The sequence below is a fragment of the Engystomops pustulosus genome, chromosome 10 (assembly GCF_040894005.1).
Source record: "Engystomops pustulosus chromosome 10, aEngPut4.maternal, whole genome shotgun sequence".
NCBI lineage: Eukaryota > Metazoa > Chordata > Amphibia > Anura > Leptodactylidae > Engystomops > Engystomops pustulosus.
Genome location: NC_092420.1, coordinates 68,351,418 through 68,372,015, shown reverse-complemented (window position 1 = coordinate 68,372,015; position 20,598 = coordinate 68,351,418). Strand labels below are relative to the sequence as shown.

The window sequence follows — 20,598 nt, the reverse complement described above, 5'->3', positions numbered from 1 at the left end:
AAACTGAATGTGAATGGCCAGACGAGAATACCCCTTTAAGCCACATCAGGCGTACTGTTATGGTGCAGCAAAAGGAGGGTTGTGTGGCCCTCCAAAGAAATGCCTTCCCAGACCATTACAGACCCATTACAAAGCGGTCATATCGAAGGATGTTTTTGGCAGCAGAGTATTCTCCACGGCTTCTCATTCGTGAAGAGCACAATGTTGAATCTGTCATCTTGGTGTTCTCTGGCAAATCATCCTGCATTTGTGGATGTTGGGCCCTCATACCACTCTCATGGAGTATGTTTCCGATAGTTTGCACAAATGATATGGTTTTGCTACTGTGTTGTTGCCATCTTACGGCCTAGTCCATGTCTCCTGGTTTACTGGTCCCTCTCTTGGTATCTGCTCCATGATCAGTGTGAATTCATAACAAGAGGTGTGATTGACTTGGATTTATATTGCGTTTTTTAAGTGTTCCCTTTATTTTATTTTTTAAAAATAAATATGGAATATAAAGATATTTGGGATAAGAATCCGCTGTTCTCGAAGGACAGAAGGATGCTTTAGTATCTATAAACTTGTTATGGCATAGTGTCTATAAAGTTGTTATGATACCCCCTGGTTTGGGTTTAAGACTCTTGGCCCTCTTGTATACTTGCAGTGTATTAGGCAATATAGGGATGAGCGTGGGGTGAGGAATGAACTAGCAATGCTTCAGTTCGTACTGAACATTGTGAGATCAGGTCCCTGAGCATCAGCAGGAAGTTCAGGTTTAGGGTCGGCTTCAGGCTTAACCCCTACGATCTGTGCTGGCGCTGATCACTCTATCATAATAGACCAGGGAGGAAAATCTCTGCTAACCATTAAGTTAGGCATAAAATTTTAAAGAGCTCAACAATACACATACATAGCTACTGGGTTACTTGTATAAAATGTTTCCTTATCTATGTACAGATATGAGTGTCCCCATTTATCCAGCTTTTCAAGTCAATAGAATTTTGAGATATTGTGCCATAAATTGAAATATTATAGGCCTCTTTCTGTGTCTGCTTAGTGGTTGCGCTGATCATTGCAGACACATAAAGGTTACGTTATCTTGTTGTGAAAAATAATGAAACCGATTTTATGAGAAATGTTATTCTTGTACCAAATATGAGCTAAGTCAAAAGAGGACAAATCTGCACTGTATGCCACAATTATTGTCACAGACATAGGACATATCCACAGGGGTTTATTTCAGGGGAGGCAGATCTGAATTTTGTTTAAGTTACTGATAATAGTTTTATGTTTTTCTACAGCAATTGTTGTGTTTCCTCACGTCATTTCATGCTCTACAAAACATGAGTCATATTAAAATAATAATGAGTTCTGGAAATGTCTTGTTGTGCACACATCAGCTGGGTTGTCCCTTGCAGAAGTGATCATGAGTACTTACAGTACATTGTTATATTACTAAGACTGGGGTTATTTTCATGTATTTCCTATTAAAACAAGGGTAATACCTGTTGACTGAGAGGGGGGGGGGGGGTTATAACAAAGATAAAGGATCAACATCAAAAATAGTTTTTCCTTAAAGTTTCATACCCTTGGCACTTACCAGGGTATGAAAAGGCCATAACGGTATCACTCATACCCATACTCATGCTTACCCCGGTAAAGTTCCTTGGTAGCGGATAAGACACAAGACATGGCTATGACAGGCCATGGGGAGCACCATTTGGCAATCATCGCAATGGCTAGTTGCAACGGGCATCAATTTGCTGGAAAGGTTGTTTGGCCACCAATTCAGCATTATGTCCGGGTTGCGACCATGTCCGGAAACCGGACCACGAACCCGAATGCAGACATCATCTAGTCACAAGTCAAACTGCCAGTGATTCAGGGGACCTATGGCCCCAAGAAACTGCACAGATAATTTACTAGGGTAAGTATGATATGGGTGATCCTATTAGGATATTTATACTTACCATTGTAATCTTTTTGGCCAACACCAACACAAGTATAAATTTTTATCCCTCAACTCCAGCTTTTGATGGGAATGCTTAGGGTCTGCCAGTAAAATCTACTCCTGGGATCCACTACTGTACGGCTACATGTAAATATTACCTGCCACCCGTACACAAATTCCTACATAGATAACACAATTACGGTAGTAACTTTCTTCCTAGCCCTTGCCTTAGACTATAATGGTCCTGGTAGACCTGTCAGTAAGCCGTCGACTCGCTTTTGCCATAAACTTGGACCCTCATATCTCTGTAAACCAGGAATAGATGCCCATAAGGCACCAGGCCTCAGGTAGCAGATAGAAGATGCAAAGATGATTGGTGTCCCACAGCATAATTAACCCCTCAACCAGGCTCTTGCGTTTTCATTTTCTACTCCCCGCATTCAAAAATCTATTTCTCCATTTATAGAGCTGTATAAGGGCTTGTTTTTTGCGTAACAAATTGCATTCCGCAATGACAGTATGTAAATTTTATATGCCATGTACTGGAAAGTGGGAACAAAATTCCTAATAAAGTGAAATTGGTGAAAAAACACATTTGCGCCATTTTCTTGTGGGCTCGGTTTTGACTGCTTTCACTGGCCGCCCCAAATGACTTGTCTTGTTTATTCTTTGGGTCGGTACAGTCACGGGGATACAAAATTTACATTGGTTTTAATCTGTTTTAATCCATAAATCAATGTATCTCAATGGACTACAACTGAATCTTTTGCAAGTACATGTGACTTTACTTCTCCGCCTTCTTCCACTCCCTGTAGACTGGCATGGAGAGAGGGTTGACTACAAGATCAGACTACATACAGGGGTGGATTGTAGTCTGTAACCTTGGAGATGCATAGGTCTGCTACATGCACAATTGTTTTTGTGTGGCACGAAAGCAATGCAAATCATCCAACAGCATATATATATATATATATATATATATATATATATATATATATATATATTATATACATATGTATGTATATGTGGTCCTACATTTTCGGCTTAGCTTCAGGTTCAGCATGTAAGTTCTGTACACTGAGATACAATATACTAGTTGTCATAAATGTGCACCACAGCAACTCTATTACAAATGAGTGTAGACCGCGTATTCCTGGCACCCAGTCTCATCTTATTCTGCCAGTCCGCTCATAGCTGGGTTGACTCTGTGCCAGGGACAGAGAGGGGGTAAAGCAGCTGCCTGCAGCAGTGATATTTGCTAAAGCAATGTTTAATAAAAAGCAAATCTGTTTAACTTTCTTTATGATATTAACTTCAAAGTCACTTTCAAAGGCACAGATAAAATAGGAAAACAGTGAAAATCAAAACGCTTACCTTTTCCAAAGGGCTTTCTACCCGAGGAATGCTTATCATTGGCATCTGTGCCAAATTATCAATGGGTGATTTTTCATGTTCTGCCTGTCGTCCCTTAAAATTGTTAACCACACAGACAACCTGTAAGACAAACATTCAGTAATATACCGTATTTGCTAATTTGCCACCACCATGACCAATAATGCAGTAGAAGATGGAAGTCCTCCATATGCTATTGCTACTTGGGTCTTGTAAATATACAGGTATCAAACATACAAATTACTCTATTTAAAGGGAACTTGTCAACAGAGGAAGGTCATTTTTACATGATGGCGGGTTCCATTAGCTTCTGGCATGTTGATATCAAAAATGCCTTTGTCGTGCATCTGAATAATTTCACAGCTTTTTTTATTGTTTCTTTAACATCACCTGGCTCCCTGTCAGCAGTGTGTGGTGAGTCCTGCAGGGGCAGTTCAAATCAGAATTTATTGCAGTGACATACATGGGGGGAGAGAGCAGGGGAAGGGCTGAGGGAGGGAGAAGGTACTGAGTGAGGAGGAGGAATTGAGAAGAAGACGACTTTTGCTGTTTGAAGTACCCCTTCCCCCGGGACTCACCATACTCTGCTGGCAGGGAGCAGACAACTAAAAAACTGTGAAATTATTCAGATACATAACAAAGGTATTTTTGAAATCAGACTTGACAGAGGCTGCTGGAACCAGTCATGAAAAAATGACTTTCCTCATGACAGGTTCCTTTTAAGAGGCTGCCTACAATATGCTATTGCTTTGTACAGAAGGGGGTTATTAAAAAAAAATCTCTATACATACCAGAAACACTGCTATTGATATTCCAATAAGAAACCCGGCTATGACGTCTGACCAATGATTGCGGTATTCTGCCACTCTGTTTATCCCAGTTAGAAATGCCAGACACATCAAGCCCAGGCATAGGACAGGTTTGGCAAGTCGTGTCCCTTTGGCTTTAATGGTGCTGGTAATGTACATCTGTAAAGTAAAAATAATATTCATTGATAAAATGCCCCTTCAACTGCCCCCATGTTGCTAGTGAGTAGCAGATAAAGGGTCTCTCTCATTTCCCCTATTCCTCCTATTGCTATAGGTGTTTATCTGCAAATTTTGCAACAACTTCAATCCGGTAGCAGGATCTTGGACAATCCATTTTCAATGCCATAGCAATATTGCAATTGGTATGGGCTCTAAACAGTACGAGATTGGCTTCCAACCTAAGGTTCCTCTGTTGTGTACCAGAGCGCAATTCCTGTGGCTGGGCCTAGGATGGTATCCGTGCACTATCCACGCAGTCTGTAATGGGAACTCCTTTAGGTAGTCTTAGTCTTTTCCAGTTTTTCCTCAAACCTGATGGAAGTTGGGGAGGACATTCAAAGGTGGGCCACACTCACAATCCCTGCCTGTAACAGGAGGGGGGTTGTTCATTTAGTAGGTTGGTTCAAACTGACTTTGGGCAGAGTAAACTTAGTCCTATGCATCAGATCTTTGTAGGATTCGAAGGGGAAGTTGTATAGGGACATTTGAATTACTCTAAGAACCGCAAGTAGTAGCTCTGGCTCGGCCTAGATTAAGCTCCCTATACACGGAGGCCAAAGGACTCAAGCACCATTGGAAAATCCAGGATTACGTTATTATGGGGTCCACCTGCCTCCCACTCATATTAATATGCCAGGGTTACAGAAAGCTTTCTATCTCTCCACACACAAGCACAGTAACTTATTCACGGCCCCAGTATTAAGAGTTAAAAGAGTTATTGGTATACCACTTCTCTCTTTGTCTCCTTGTTGTCAGGTCCATCTGCATCTCACCACCATTAAGGACCATCTCTCTGGACAGCAGTATCAGGGGTAGTCCCGGGGGAACTACAGGTCAACACCTCTGATTGCTACCGACATTGGTGCAGCCCCTCTAAAACCTCTTCCATGGCCCCCAGAAAAGAGAGAGGGAGATTACAGGGACATGTCAGAGTAGTCTGTTCCTGTGGAATCCTTCGTGTCCACCTGAGACCATGACAAGTCAGTGAGTAAGGCCGAGCCATCCCATAGGTAATAGCACAACTCTCACCCTGCAGCTCGTTGCATCCCCTTAATCCAGAGCTCAGCATTTTACAAATAGTGGAGAGGAGCCTAAACATGGACAGACTTTGCTACTACAACCAGCATCATCCCAGAAATCATTGCAAATGCCACCTCCACACTAGGGTGGCAAGTCAGTGGACCACCGCAGGGAGCTCCGATACCCGGACTGACGCACTCACTGCAGCTGGCGACGTCTCAAATGTGAAAAGTCACTGACTGTGCTTATTTCCACTCCAGGTACTGTAAGACCTGATATACGCTGCTGCGCCGGTGAGTCGACAGGACTGCCATACGCCGACACATGAGCGCCGCTTACCCTAAATTTTGAAAATAATTTCAGCGAGAAAATGAAGGCACAACAGAAACACAATAAGATTTAGAACAAAAAATCACTATTCTAAAGAAAATCTACCATCAAACTCAAACATGGATAAGCCGGGGTCACTTATTTATAGATCACATATTTGTGACTTCTTATATTTGTTATCCATGGTCTCCAAATCAACTTTTAAAATTCTACTTATGAGCCGGACAGGTTAGTGGGGTGGTTCCCAGAGCCCTTCTGTGCTACAGATTCACAGGCTGTCACAGTCATGGTGCCCGGATCTATGATCCAGTGTCCCTGGTTTATCCATGTTATATGATGTAAGCCCAAAACAAGTTCTTTAGGTGGTATAAATAATATATCAGGGTTATGTAATGTATATAGCTAATGTATAAACCTGTCATGTGGGATGCTTGTGCTCAGAGGGAGGAGGTTGGCCAATAGGTGCATTGGGTCATAATTAGTGATGAACACACCCGAACCGCAATGTTTAGCTCCAGCTGAACCGCATTAGCTAATATTGACAGGCATACATATGCACATCACCTTTGGATAAACCATTGTTATCTATCCTTTCTGCTCGGATATCGAGGGGTTAGTTGATTTATTAAATTATTACTCGCTGACAGTGTGTAAGTAACTGTATAGTATTGTACAGTATAGACAATAGTGTCGGTAGAACTGCCAGCATCACTCAAAGTAGAGTAATGTACAGCAGCACTCAGAAATAATGGAAACGGCAATCAGGGCCGCCATCGGGGGGGTTTAATGTGACACTGTTCAGGGGGCCCAAAGGAGGAAAAGGGGCCCCAATTCACAGAAAACCCTTCTCCTTTCCCAGGTGCAGGGAACTCACTCTGCATACAGGACCAGATTATCATTGGGTCGGGGTCCCCACAAAATTTGGCAGTCTGGGGCCCCGAACTTTCTAGTGGCGGCCCTGAGGGCAATGACACATACTCAAGGGAACATCTTAAATTACACATGGCTCCTGATCTGCAAGCAGCATGTTATAGAGCAGGGGGATATGAGCAGTGTGTATATAGTGTCCCATCTTCAGGCAGCTTGTCAGAGTACAGATTGGGGATGAGCAGATTGTTCATAGTGTCCTATCTGCCGGCATCAAGTAATAAAGCATGAGGAGCAGATCAGACTGTACATAGTGTCTGATCTATAGGCAGTGTGTTATACAGCAGGAGGAGCTGAACAGATTAAACATAGGGGGGACATGTATCATTATTTCTGCCAGTCAAATTGTCTAATTTTTGCGACTTTTGTAGGTTTACTGTGACTTTTGCTGTCGCTTTTGAAGTACACCTTGGTCTGCACCTTGTGCAATGTGCATATGTATCTTTGTTTTCCAGATGTCCCATGCGACTTTTCACTTACGTATCACTTTTTTTTGCTTATTTTTGCCACTTCTCAGGTGCAAATCTGCACCTGGTCCAGGGAAGGCGCAAAGGAAAGATTTATTTAATGGACCCTGTGGGTGCGGTCACACGTTGCTTCGCAATTAGTATTGGGGTGGTTTTAGGTGGTATTAATTATTTTACATCAAATCAACAGGTGAGTGACATTTGTTGAACAGCTTTTTTCTCCTTCAAAATCAAATTCACCCCTTTATTTCATGTCTTTCACCTGTGAAATTGACAAAACTTCACCTAAAACCACCTCAAAACAAATTGTGATGCTATTTTCAATGCAATGTGTGCCCGCATCCTGTTTTAACATGTTAATTGCAAATAATTCACATGCTTTAAATGTATAAAATTTTGCACAGTAACCTGTTTTTTGAATATTCAAACATTTTTGCATTTACATTTTTTTAAAAAATGTATTGGTTACTTCTAAGGGTGAAGTCACACGTAACATTTTAATTGCGTTTTAATTACATTTTGAAATCTATTAGAACAGCTGAGGAGAAGTGATTTGCCTAATTACATTGCATTTACATTTACAAAACGCAATATAAACGTGACATTAACACATGTATTAACAATGCGTTTACTATGCGTTTTGTAAATGCAAATGTTAACAGTAATGTAATTATGTAAATCCCCTTTCCTCAGCTGCTGTAATGTGTTTCAAAACGTGTGACCGCAGCGTCATATGTCGTCATCTCCCTGGGATGTGACTAAAGTGCTTAAAAATGCAGGACACAGCCTAAAATCCCAAATTTACAGTAGTGTCCACTCCTGTATATAACCCTCTCACATGATTTAAGACATTTGCAACAAAAAGTCAAAAAAAAAAGCCAAAATTTGTGCCTGCATGGATAGGAAAAACTGAACATGTAGTAATAAGACATGATCATACATAAGGTGCAAAAACGTCCAAATGTTTCAAAAATTCACCAAAGGAAAAAAACTATTATACATGTCCCCCATAGTGTCCTACTTACTGGCAGCATGTTATAGAGCAGGAGGAGCAGATTGTACATAGTGTCCTATCTTTGGGTAGCATGTTATAGAGCAGGAGGAGCTGAGAAGATTGTACGTAGTGTCCTATCTAAATGCAGCATGTTATAGGGCAGGAGGAGCAGATTGTACATAGTTTACTATCTTCAGGTAGAATGTTATGGAGTATGAACAGAATCACTCCGGCACCGACATGGCTTGATTAAAATTTCTTTCAATCTTTATTTTCTTCCAAAATTAAAACAAGGAGATTGACAAGCCAATGGCATCATGGTGCCATAATTAAGGGTGCGTGTAGCACCTGAAACGCGTAGGCCTTGTCCCGCAATATGTAACAACTGGTGTTGCCATTGGATTGTCAAGCTCCATGTTTTAATTTTGGAAGAAAATAAAGATTGAAAGAAATTTTAATCAAGCCATGTCGGTGCCGGAGTGATTCTGTTCATACTCTGCAATACAACGTCCAGGTCCAGGCGTACTCCACGAGCACGACTTCAGGCAAAGGTGAGCCGCTACTTAACCTATATTTTTCCTATTCACTTCAGAATGTTATGGAGCAGAAGGTGTGGAGCGGATTGTATATAGTTTCCTATCTGCATGCAGCATGTTATAGAACAGGAGGAGCTGAGCAGATTGTACATAGTATCCTATCTACATGCAGCATATTAAAGGGTGGGAGGAGCAGATTGTACATAGTGTCCTATCTTCAGGCAGCATGTTATGGAGCAGTAGGAATGGAGCAGATTGTACATGGTGTCCTATCTGCTGGCAGCATGTTATAGAACAGGAGGAGCTGAGCAGATTGTACATAGTATCCTATCTACATGCAGCATATTAAAGGGTGGGATTAGCAGATTGTACATAGTGTCCTATCTTCAGGCAGCATGTTATGGAGCAGTAGGAATGGAGCAGATTGTACATGGTGTCCTATCTGCTGGCAGCATGTTATAGAACAGGAGGAGCTGAGCAGATTGTACATAGTATCCTATCTACATGCAGCATATTAAAGGGTGGGATTAGCAGATTGTACATAGTGTCCTATCTTCAGGCAGCATGTTATGGAGCAGTAGGAATGGAGCAGATTGTACATAGAGTCCTATCTGCATACAACATGTTATAAAGCAGGTGTAGCAGATTTGCTTGCACATAGTGTTCTATCTATTGTCAGCATGTTATAGAGCAGTAGGCACTGAACACAGCTCAGTTTGACAAATTATCTTAATCTTTGTTTTTCTCTGATTAAAGGACGTGTGTATGAATTTGCATGCAGAGTCCTTCACTGATGAGAACCACCTACTGGACTCCTAAACATGAAACGAACAAGCAATTTGCTTTTAATTAAAAGAATACAAATTAGACTGACCACCCACAGTTATACTGAATGTTTCCAACATCATTACTTATCAGTCTGCTCAGCTGTTCACTTCTGAACTGTGCTGCCCACAGCTTTATGCTGAAGGTGAAATATCCACCTTGGAAATATTTGTTTCATTATCTGATGTATCAGATATAAAAAGTGCTACAAAACTTTTCATGCGCCTGTAAAGTGTGTAATAGCAGACAAAGAAGAATAATTAAGAACAGAGCTGCAACACACTTCAACCTATACATAGCATCAATATTACACCCTACAACAGTGGTGGCGAACCTATGGCACGGGTGCCAGAGGCTGCACTCAGAGCCCTTTTTGTGGGCACCCGGGCCATCGCCCCAGCACACCAGACAAGACTCAAAGAATCGTCCTGCAGTTCCAAGCAACTTAAAAGATGTTGCTTTTTAGTCATATTTTGATACTTACTTTGCTACTTGGGACTGTAGGAAGAGGGAGAATGAGTAGATAGGGTCAAATTATTTTTGGAGGACCTCCTGCTGGCCCAACGATTCTGTGTGTACACAGGGAAACTGGAAAGAATCTAAAATTATGGAAATTCTCCATCTTTCTACTGTGTTGCTGTCATCAGGAGGCCAATATGATTGAAAGTTGTTGAACAGGGAGCAATAAGTTACTGCTTTAATTTTTGGTTGGCACCTCGCGATAAATAAGCAGGGTTTTGGGTTGCAGTTTGGGCACTCGGCCTCTAAAAGGTTCGCCATCACTGCCCTACAAGGTCCAGTCAGGACCCACAAGGATCAGATGACTCCAGTAACTTAAAATTTGGAGCCAGAAGCCCAATTTGGTTATCTGTTCAGTAGTCTGTGCCAGGAACTGCAGAATTCAGTGTCACTTCTATTGAATCATCAAATAGAAAATGGAACCTTGCACAGCAGAATACTGCACCAAGTAGAGGTAATAGTCGACACACTCAAAACGAGCAAATCAAGAATCAGAGAAAAAAGTAGTGTGTCACTGACATGATTTGATTCAAAAAACATAAATTTTATTAATATTTAACACTGAAAACAAACATGCATATAAAATCAATTAAAACTTTAATTGATTTTATATGCATGTTTGTGTTCAGTGTTGAATATTAATAAAATTTATGTTTTTTGAATCAAATCATGTCAGTGACACACTACTTTTTTCTCTGATTCTTGACTTCTATTGAATCCTCACCAAAGTGCTGTCTGGACCGGAATGGTTGGCAGTACTGGGACCCACTGCAGGCATTCTTTGGCCTCAATGGACCTCAGTGAGGTCATATACAATCATATACAAATATCTAAGCACTAACCGCACCCCACAAACTGTAAGTTAATAAGGAAGTGGAGGTGGTGCTACCGGTATTATACGGGTGCCAACCCGTATTAATAAAAGGTCATATAGTGTAGGAACTCACACTGTGCAAAAAGTGATTGATATTGTTTAGAAAAAAAAATCATTTTATTGTTGGATGTAAAATTATGTGTAATGTATATCACTCTATTGAAGAAAAAAAGTGCAAGAAATGCACATAACGGGGCACATTTACTTAGGGTCCATCAGACGCATTTCCGTCGGGTTTCCCGAATATTTGCCCTGAATTGCACAGGGGTTTTTGGCGCACGTGATCGGATTTTGGCGCATCAGCGACGGCTTTCATACGACACAAATCGGAGGCCGTGGCCATCGGACAACCCGACTTATTCAGACAAACCGCGGAATTTAAAATTCTAATTGTGTCGCAAGATCAGCACTCACATGCAACGGGAAGAAGAAGGTGAACTCCGGCAGACCTGAGCGGGGAAGCAACACATTCAAGAAATCGGGTGCACGCTGTAAGTCAATCGCTGCAGCTCCGAATCCTCGTTGGACATTCTGGATCGGCGGACGCAACAGGACGGGTAAGTAAATGTGCCTCAACATGTACTACATACAGGCGGTCCCCTACTTAAGAACACCCGACTTACAGACAACTCATAGTTACAGACAGACCCCTCTGACCTTGGTGAAGCTTTCAGAATGCTTTACTATAGTCCCAGACTGCATTAATCATCTGTAATATGTCTGTAATGATTATTAATAATCCTTGGTCACATTACAGTAAAAATTGTTTAAACTCCAATTATCATTGGGGCCAACAATTTTTTGGTCTGGATCTACAATTATTAAATATACAGTTTCGACTTACATACAAATTCAACTTAAGAACAAACCTCCGGACCCTATCTTGCACGTGACCCGGGGACTGCCTGTATAAACAATACACAAATATACATTAAAATCTACAGTAGACAGTATACTTGGCCCCTTTAGTGCTACATCTATTTACCCTATTGCCCAGCCCGTGATTTTTAAACGCACATGCTGAGATATGTGTCCCTGTTTACATTACTGATTTTGGTGAAACTTATGTGTTGTTCTAAAAGTGTATTGTTTCCAATGTGTACTGTAGATTTTAGTGTACATTTATGTATTGTTTATATGTAGTATATGTTATGTGCATTTCTTACACTTTATTTCTTCAACAGAGTGATATACATTATGCATAATTTTAGATCCAACAATAATTTTTTTTTTTTTTCTAAACAATCACTTTTGCACAGTGTGAGTGCTAGGTTCCTACACTATAGGTAGAACAATCACTCAGGGAGTTCAGTGATCACCAACAGTTCCATCTCAGTGTTGGTGAGAAAGGCGTCAGGAGTAGTGATCAGACCTATTCAGGTTTGGGTTTAGCAAGTTCAGACAAACCGTGAACAAATGTTTGGTTTGGATACCTGAACTGGCACGGATGTTAACCCACTAAATGACAGCTGAGCTTTGCTGTTGACATTTAAAGGAACGGGTCATCACTAGTTTTCATGCACGCCTTATTTTCCCTAGGATTGTTGCTTCCTGCGATGTCATTAGGGAGTGACGATACTAGGGAAAATGGTGGTGAATATCCAGGATCTGAGCTGGTACTGATGACTGGTGAGCCGGAACAACAAATCCAAACTTCTGCCCGTAGTCTGGGTTCAAGGACCTATATTGGCAATGTTTGCCATGGATCCAAAAACTGCAGTTCGAATGCGCTGAACCCTTGCCAGCTGGAACAGGGTAAGGCTACATTTATATGAATGTGTGCGCACGTTGGCGCCCAGGAGAGGAGGAGGGATGAGCACTGTTTACCCCTCCCCTCTCCATAGGGTTGCCAAAGCTGTCTATAGGGATGTATATCAACAACGTATGTGAAAGGGCCCAGCACTGGGCATACCTGGGCAAGTGCCGGGGCCCAGAGCTGCTGGGGGGCCCATATAAGGCTGTACATAAGGAATCCATGGGGTAATAGGGACTGTATTGTATTAATTCACAGGGTGTCAGAGGGACTTATCTGAAATAACCAAAAGGGGGCTGTGTACATAAAATAACTATGAGGGGGCTGTTTGTTATGATAACACATGAGTTCAATGCAAAGGGGCCCACTGAGGCTCTGTCGCCCGAGGGCCTATAGAAAATCTGGAGCCGGCCTTGAATATGCACAATATATATGGACACAATATATCCTAACATAAGGCTTTACTAACAGTAAGTAGCTATTGATATGCTATTGATATGAATGGCCTATGCCATGGACACAATATGCTGTACAATACACAGTACTGTTATATTCCCAAACCAACTAAACTCTTGGAATTAATTAAATTTATTGCAAAGCGCAGACCAATGCATTGTAATGTAAAGTAATATGTATTTTCAGGGTCACTCATTTAGAATGACATGATTTTATATGCTAAGTACAATGTTCTGATTGAGCTTTTATTATAAACCATATCACATCCTATATTGAAAAACACAAAGATAAGGGACGGCAGTGGATTGTTGACAGCGCTGATACTGACCTTGGATGAAGTGGAGCAAAATTGCTGTGTACTGCATAATAACTGAGAAAATTTTCAATTTGGCAAAACTATGTAGCATTTTTATAGCAGACAACTGTCTTGAGTATTTGGACACAAATCAAGTCCTGACAATAGCTTGTCATAAAAGTAATGTGCTTAGCCCTATGGAATGGACGCTGCTCTTTCTGATTTTATTGCCTGAGTTTATCAGGAGAAAATGGATTGTGAAATGGTTCTTCTTAAAAAGAATAATGGATGAGATATTTCAATGTAATCACTCAACGGAAGCGATGAGGGTATGGACTCAGGAGAATATTTATGGGGTATAAGGGTGAATAAGCATGTCTTATTTATTCACTGTATATATTGATATAGAACCAACATGCTCCACAGTGTTGTATTAACATCAGTCCCTATACACCCAGAGTTCCTATTCACATCAGTCCCTATGCACCAGAGTCCCAATTTACATCAGTCCCAATTTACATCAGTCCCAATTTACATCCGTCCCAATTTACATCAATCCCAATTCACATCAATCCCAATTCACATCAGTCCCAATTCACATCAGTCCCTATTCACATCAGTCCCTATTCACCCAGAGTCCCTATTCACCCAGAGTCTCTATTCACCCAGAATCCCTATTTACATCAGTCCCTATTCACCCAGTGTCCCTATTCACCCAGTGTCCCTATTCACCCAGTGTCCCTATTCACCCAGTGTCCCTATTCAAATCATTCCACATTCACCCAGAGTCCCTATTCACATCAGTCCTTTTTCACCCAGAGCCCCTATTCACATCGAGTCCCTATTCACCCAGAGCCCCTATTCACATCAGTCCTTTTTCACCCAGAGCCCCTATTCACATCGAGTCCCTATTCACCCAGAGCCCCTATTCACATCAGTCCTTTTTCACCCAGAGCCCCTATTCACATCGAGTCCCTATTCACCCAGAGCCCCTATTCACATAATTCCACATTCACCCAGAGTCCCTATTCACTTCAGTCCCTATATTGACTTGTACTCAATTGAAATTCCAAACTGAAGGGGGAGTCAAATCATTCAAAAAATCTTTAGGGTCCGGTAAAATAATGAAATGATTTCTGACCCCAGACCCATATACACACCACAAGTAAGGTGAGCAGCAAAGTGAGACAAAGAATTACCATGTACATATACTTCATGGCTGTGTGAGCTGTCAGAATAGAATTTGACTAGGCCTACATATGATTTTCTTAAAGGGAGCTACCAGCTGTTTTGACTGTTTAAAGCTCTAGACAATTCTATATATTGTTTCTAATGAGCTATGAAATCTCTGTGTGTGATAGTAGCTGCAGAGCTGTGGAAAGTGCATTTCCGGGATTTAAACCACTGCGGGAGAGTCTCCTCACACTGTGCTGCTCTTGGATCTTTGCATACAAGCCCCACCCAACTTCTGTTATACCTAACCAGAAGCCTGCTAAAGATATTACTCAGAGCAGAGAAGCTGTTCTCATTGAAGAGATCTTGCAAATAAGTTACCACAGGGCTCGAAGCCCAGATAAAATCTTGGAATATTATACTAATTATTACTGTCCCGCTGCTTCTAAAAACACACAAATCGTAATGCAGATCCCAAGGACTACTACCTACCGTAGTCCTGTTTGCAGCTTTGTATGGTCAAAACTGCTGGTAGACTCCCATATACATGTTCTCCATGTACAACAGAAAAGTTTATGTCATACACTCTGTCATCAGAAATTGGCCTAATAAACCACTAGCAGTATGTTTCCAAGCAGCTGAGAAGCTTCTAGATCATGTTTCTTTCATCGCCTGGTGTGGAGGCATCATCCAGAAAAACAACTTTGAAGTGGGATGTAAATTGGTTTTATGAAGTCAAGGAGGCAGAGTTGCTCTGAAGTCAAGCTTTCCCTGCCTTAAAATCTGATCTCCTGAAGTCCAGCGCATTATGTCAATCACATGGGAGGAGGTGTTCAGAGGCAGGGAGAGCTTGACTTCAGTGTTAAACTCTCCGCCTCCCTGACTCCATACATTTAACTTAAATCTAACTTCAAAGTTGATTTTCTAGATATTGCCACCAAGCTGGACCATGAAAGAAACATGATCTAGAACTATATGACAACATACTGGTAGTGGTTTATTAGGCCAATTTCTGATGACGGGTTCCCTTTAAGCTGTAAGATGTATCTCACTGAATACTTTTACCCCGGGGTACGTGGAAGCCCTTATTAGTAATTTTAGAGTCAGACAGGAATCCTTCCAATATATAATTACTAGGGAAGGTAAAAACAAAGCACAAAAAATCTATTCTATTCTAAAATTGTAACAATCACATCTGGCAGATAAATAAGTTCGACATAGCACATTATTTTCAGCTCTTTCATTTCCTCCCAGTGTAAATAGCAGAACAAATTGTCTATTTGTTTCGGGATTTTATGCTTGTCTTGTCAAAATGCAGAATACATTCGATTTTAATGCGTTCATTGCAATAATCTAACATTTGATCTTTGATGTTGGGCTCACAATGACTGTGATAATGTTCAGCAAGACACAATTCAATGAAAGAAAAAAAAACTCTTTAAAAGGCTTAATTTTTTTTTTTTTTCCGACAAGAGGAGCCTCCAGTTGCCATAGCAGCCACCCACATTTCAAAAGTGCAAAGAGGGAATGTTATTTGTCAGGCAGGGGAGAAAAAAAAACATTGTTATGCTGTGTTACAACGAGGCGCCTGATATTAGACATGATAATCATATTTGCATAGGCTAAAACCATAGGGCTTTGCACGCGCTCTTACTCATCCATCACTGTCGGTGTACAATGTCTGTCCAGAAGGGTTGTAATAGAGAAAAAAGCGGCACAGAATCCCTTTAATGAAGGCAGACTATTACATCACCGGAGTAATCAGAGAAGCAATTTGTATCCCCCGGTCTTCCAATGTGCAGTAGAGATTGTCAGGCCAATGTTTTATGTCTCTCTGGGCAATGTCAAATTCTATCATCCCGTCTTACAGTCACCCATTAAATGTAAATAAGTGAACTGGTTGATGTCAGGATTCACGGAAAGAGTTAGCTGAGCGTTACTGCGTCTTGTTCTGCACACTAATCACCCGGGACCTATGGGATAAGACAAATGTAGATGCCTCAATATTAGGTTTTTGTGATTATTAGGAGCCATTCAAAAAGCTGAAGCTAGTGAAGTGACTGCAGGAGAACCTACCCATCAAGTGCCATAGAGCTATTCTTCATCATATGTCAAGGTATTCATCAGGCCATCATTACTTATGTTGGATTCATACTGGAGGATACCTACAGAGGCAAAGTAAACCCCACAAACCTTGAAACATAACCCAAAGATAAGGAGGAAAGGCTAGTTATACAGTGGAACCTTGGATTATGAGCTTAATCCGATCCGGAAATTACTCAGAATCCAAATTGCTCATATATCTGTTCTTCCCTTGTTCACACAACCTCAGGTTCTCTAATTACTGATAAAAGTCACAGAGTGAGCTCAAAAGAAATCAGACCAAGACAACGTATGGTATACTATCCCAATCTCTGTGAAGTGAAGCCTCGGCAGATGTGGGGAACTTTATTCACGTCACAAATGATTTTACAGAAACCTTCAGATAGGCAGGACCTGGGCTTGGCTAGCCAACGATAAAAGTAATGTCCATAGTTCATTGGATAGTAAATTATAGGCATTGCAGGAACAAAAGACGTTCTCCTTGTAGTGGGCAGTATCGTAAATCAGCCAAAGCCCACAACTTTTCACTGCACAGCAGAGTGTTATCACACTGTTATCAATCTTCATCCACAGCATATAAAAATAAAAGCATTTTCATTAAACACATAACAATACTTCACATTTCAAAGAAAGTTTTCCCATAGAAAATTGTTGAAACCCAGACAATTTGTTCCACAAAGACTGAATACCTTGAATTATAACCAAAACTTGTGCTCACAAGCCAAATTGCTTGTACAGTATATCAAAGTTTTCCCATAGGAAATTATGGCAAAACAGACGATTAGTTCCACAACCCAAAAGCATTTAATACAGCATCTAGTCCCTTTATATCCTCTACTTCTTCAATATTGGGGCCCATTTACTAAGGGTCCGCAGGACTGCGATACCGTCGGGTTTCCCGAATATTTCCATTGTACGCCAAATTGCTCTGGTTTTTTGGCACATGCGATCGGATTTTGGTGCATCGGTCCCGGCTTGCACGAGACAGAAATAGGGTGCGTGGCCAGCGGACAACCCGACAGATTTGGACAAACCGCGGAATTTAAAAACGGAATTGTGTCGCAAGACACGCACTCACATACACCAGGAAGAAGCAAGTGAACTCCGGTGGACCTCGGCGCAGAAGCGACAGGACCAGATAAATAAATCTGCCCCATTGTGTTAGACAATTTCATGAGAGAGGTAGGTAGTATAGCAGAGGGTTGGGAGGGTGACACAATGCTTGTATTGTGAAATTCTGCTTGTAAACCAAGTACACACTTGTTTAGCAAAATTCTCGCAGACCAGGTTACTCGTAATCCAAGGTTCCACTGAACATCTATATAGGAAAGTGTTCTGTACAGTTTTTGCAGCTATGTTTTTCACTTTCCTGATTCATCTTTACTTTTACTGAAACTTACAACGGCTTGTTCTATCTAGGACAAATGGCAGCTGCTGATTCATTCACTACAAATAAGATACATCCACAGTATTGTTAAGGTCAGTACAATCACAGAGATACCAAATTAAATGGTAAAGGTTCATGTATTAGTAACTTAAAAAGAAGGAATAAAAAACTAAAAATACAAAAATGTGTCAACACATCGAGATGCGTAGCAACTTTTTCATATCCTAGAGTTGTGTAATTCTTTATGAAATATTTTGTTGATTTTCTCGTTGATAACCTTTAGATCAGTTTTTAATTTAAGGTTTTTTGGATAACGAAATATGAAGCAATAATATCCCCACGCAGAGCACTTATACAAGGTCAGTGTCACAGAAGAAACTTTCACGGGTGCTCCCATTACCCATATCACGGGCTCACCCGTGTCCCTCCATGCTCGCTGGCACCCACACTGCTCACCTCTCCCTGCTCCTGATTCTGGTCCACAGCCCATGCACGCGCGCCCCCATATCCTAGGGCATGTGCGTGCCGGCTTCAGGATATTTAAAGGGCCAGCGCATTGTTTATTGGCACTGGCCATTTCCCAGAAATCTACTTAAACCTGCCTCTCCCTGCACAGCGAAAGCTGTTTCCTGTAATAAAAAAGGGCGGGGTTAAAGTTGGTGAGGGGCCTTAAAATATACAATTGTGATACCAATTGTGGCGAGTGCCATTCACGTATTCAGTAAGTCATAGTAAAGTAAAACTAAGAGGAGCGGGGCTCCGGAGCAATTTGTAAATCGGACCAAGTAGGGAGTGTTATAATGCCCTGTGTAGTGTTGGAGGAGCAGAGTAAAGAATCTAGAACTGCCAGATATTATTAAAATGTACTAATCTATCAATTATTACAAGATCTATTTTTGACTTCAGGCAGTCGTACATAAAGTCTACTAAAAATTTAAAGGGGTTCTCTGGGATTTAAAAGAAAGCTTAAAAGCACGGCACCACATGCCCCTGTAAAAAAACAGGGCCTGGCAGTGAAGTATGGCACAGTGGAAGGGGATATTTATTGTTTCCAAAGCCCCCAGCCATATTTAGATTTTTTTCAAATCCCAGACAACCCCTTTTAACAGCAGATCATAGTTCCGGATCGTAAGGCAAGACCACGATATGCCAGTTGTCCCCAGGAAGGTTGTGTCAATGGAAACATAAGTTGACGGATTGGAGTGGTGTAACCTAGTTGGTACCTGGTAGGTCCTATGCAGCCTTTTTTTAAATAAATTTCTATGATGGAAACTTAATTACTACTGTTAAATTTTGCTACAACAGGGGATGCAGAATACAATTGACAAGTTATCTTTATAAGAATACATTGTCTACTTCTCTATAATATATTCTATAAAATTGTGATAGTAAGTCATGGAGGATAGAGCAATGGGCACTAATGGTCATACACACCAGAAAAGATTACACACCAAGGGACTGTTCGTCCTCCTGTTTTCAGCATCATGGTAGACTGTGGCACTTACAACTTGGCTGAAAGTGATGGGTGTCATGGCATGTGCATTAGCCAATCAGTGACCTCCTCAAACTATAGGACCATAGGGCGGCACGGCGGCTGAGTGGGTAGCACTTCTGCCTTGCAGCACTGGGGTCCTGTGTTTGAATGAGTTTCCTCCCACACTCCAAAACATACTGGTAGGTTGTTTTGATTGTGAGCCCCATGGGGACAGGGACCAATTTGGCAGGGTTTGTTCAGCGCTGCATAATCTGTGTGCGTTTATTATTATTATTATTATTATTATTATTATTATTATTATAGGGCAACACCTCCTCTTATGTCACAAAACGACTAGACACTGGAATCACAAAGTTTTTTTGTTCAGCCCTCCCAGGCTCCAAGGGGAGGGGGGTTTGTAGGATTTCTAGAAAACTCTTTTAACAGTGTTTACAACAGGTCTTCTCTAACACTCCATATGAGGGATTTGATCTGTTACGGTCTTAAAAGGAGAATATATTTAAGTTTCTTGACAAAAAATATGGAGAACCTAATGAAGATATTTCGTGCCCACCAGACCTGAGCAGTGACCATTCACTGATACATAACTTTTTCCAGATTAGTTTTTATTTATCAAATATGCAATCATTTCCATCTGACTCCATCATTACCAGCCGTGCCAGGATGTTAAGATTCCAAAATTACATTTTTATGGTGTGTTGTCTTTCATAGCCATCATTATACTAATTTTTAATTCTGTTGAAAAAGTGGAACGGCTCAATTTCAGTGGGTAATTTCCCTTGTAGATCTCATTAAAATGCCGAAGTAACCTCTTAATTCGCTAAGCTGTCTAGAAAACTCAAGCAATAATTACCTGCACACATTTCTTTCTTATTCTAGAAAAGAGGACATATGCAACATAGAAGATATCTTTTTGGATTCACATAACTATTTTTTGAAGTTTTGTCACAGAGAGGGTCCATACATGTAAGGCAGGACTCACGCATCATCCACTCCGTGACTGAAAATTCTGCTGCCATGTAGAATTGCACCAAATGAAGCTGCGTATTAAAAATATCAGCAAATTATCAATATCCACTTCCAAATCCTGG

At 41.0% G+C, this 20,598-nt stretch overlaps 1 protein-coding gene across 1 annotated transcript in view; it reads right to left on the bottom strand.

The window, feature by feature from the left end:
* The window catches only part of PLPPR5 (phospholipid phosphatase related 5), a 165,182-nt gene that overhangs the window by 44,543 nt on the left and 100,041 nt on the right, over positions 1-20,598 (bottom strand). Inside the window, exons 4-5 of the mRNA XM_072128960.1 lie at positions 4,117-4,293; positions 3,308-3,427 (exon numbers count right to left, since the gene is read on the bottom strand). Coding sequence (XP_071985061.1) covers positions 3,308-3,427; positions 4,117-4,293 — 297 coding nt within the window. The remainder of the gene's footprint in view (positions 1-3,307; positions 3,428-4,116; positions 4,294-20,598) is intronic.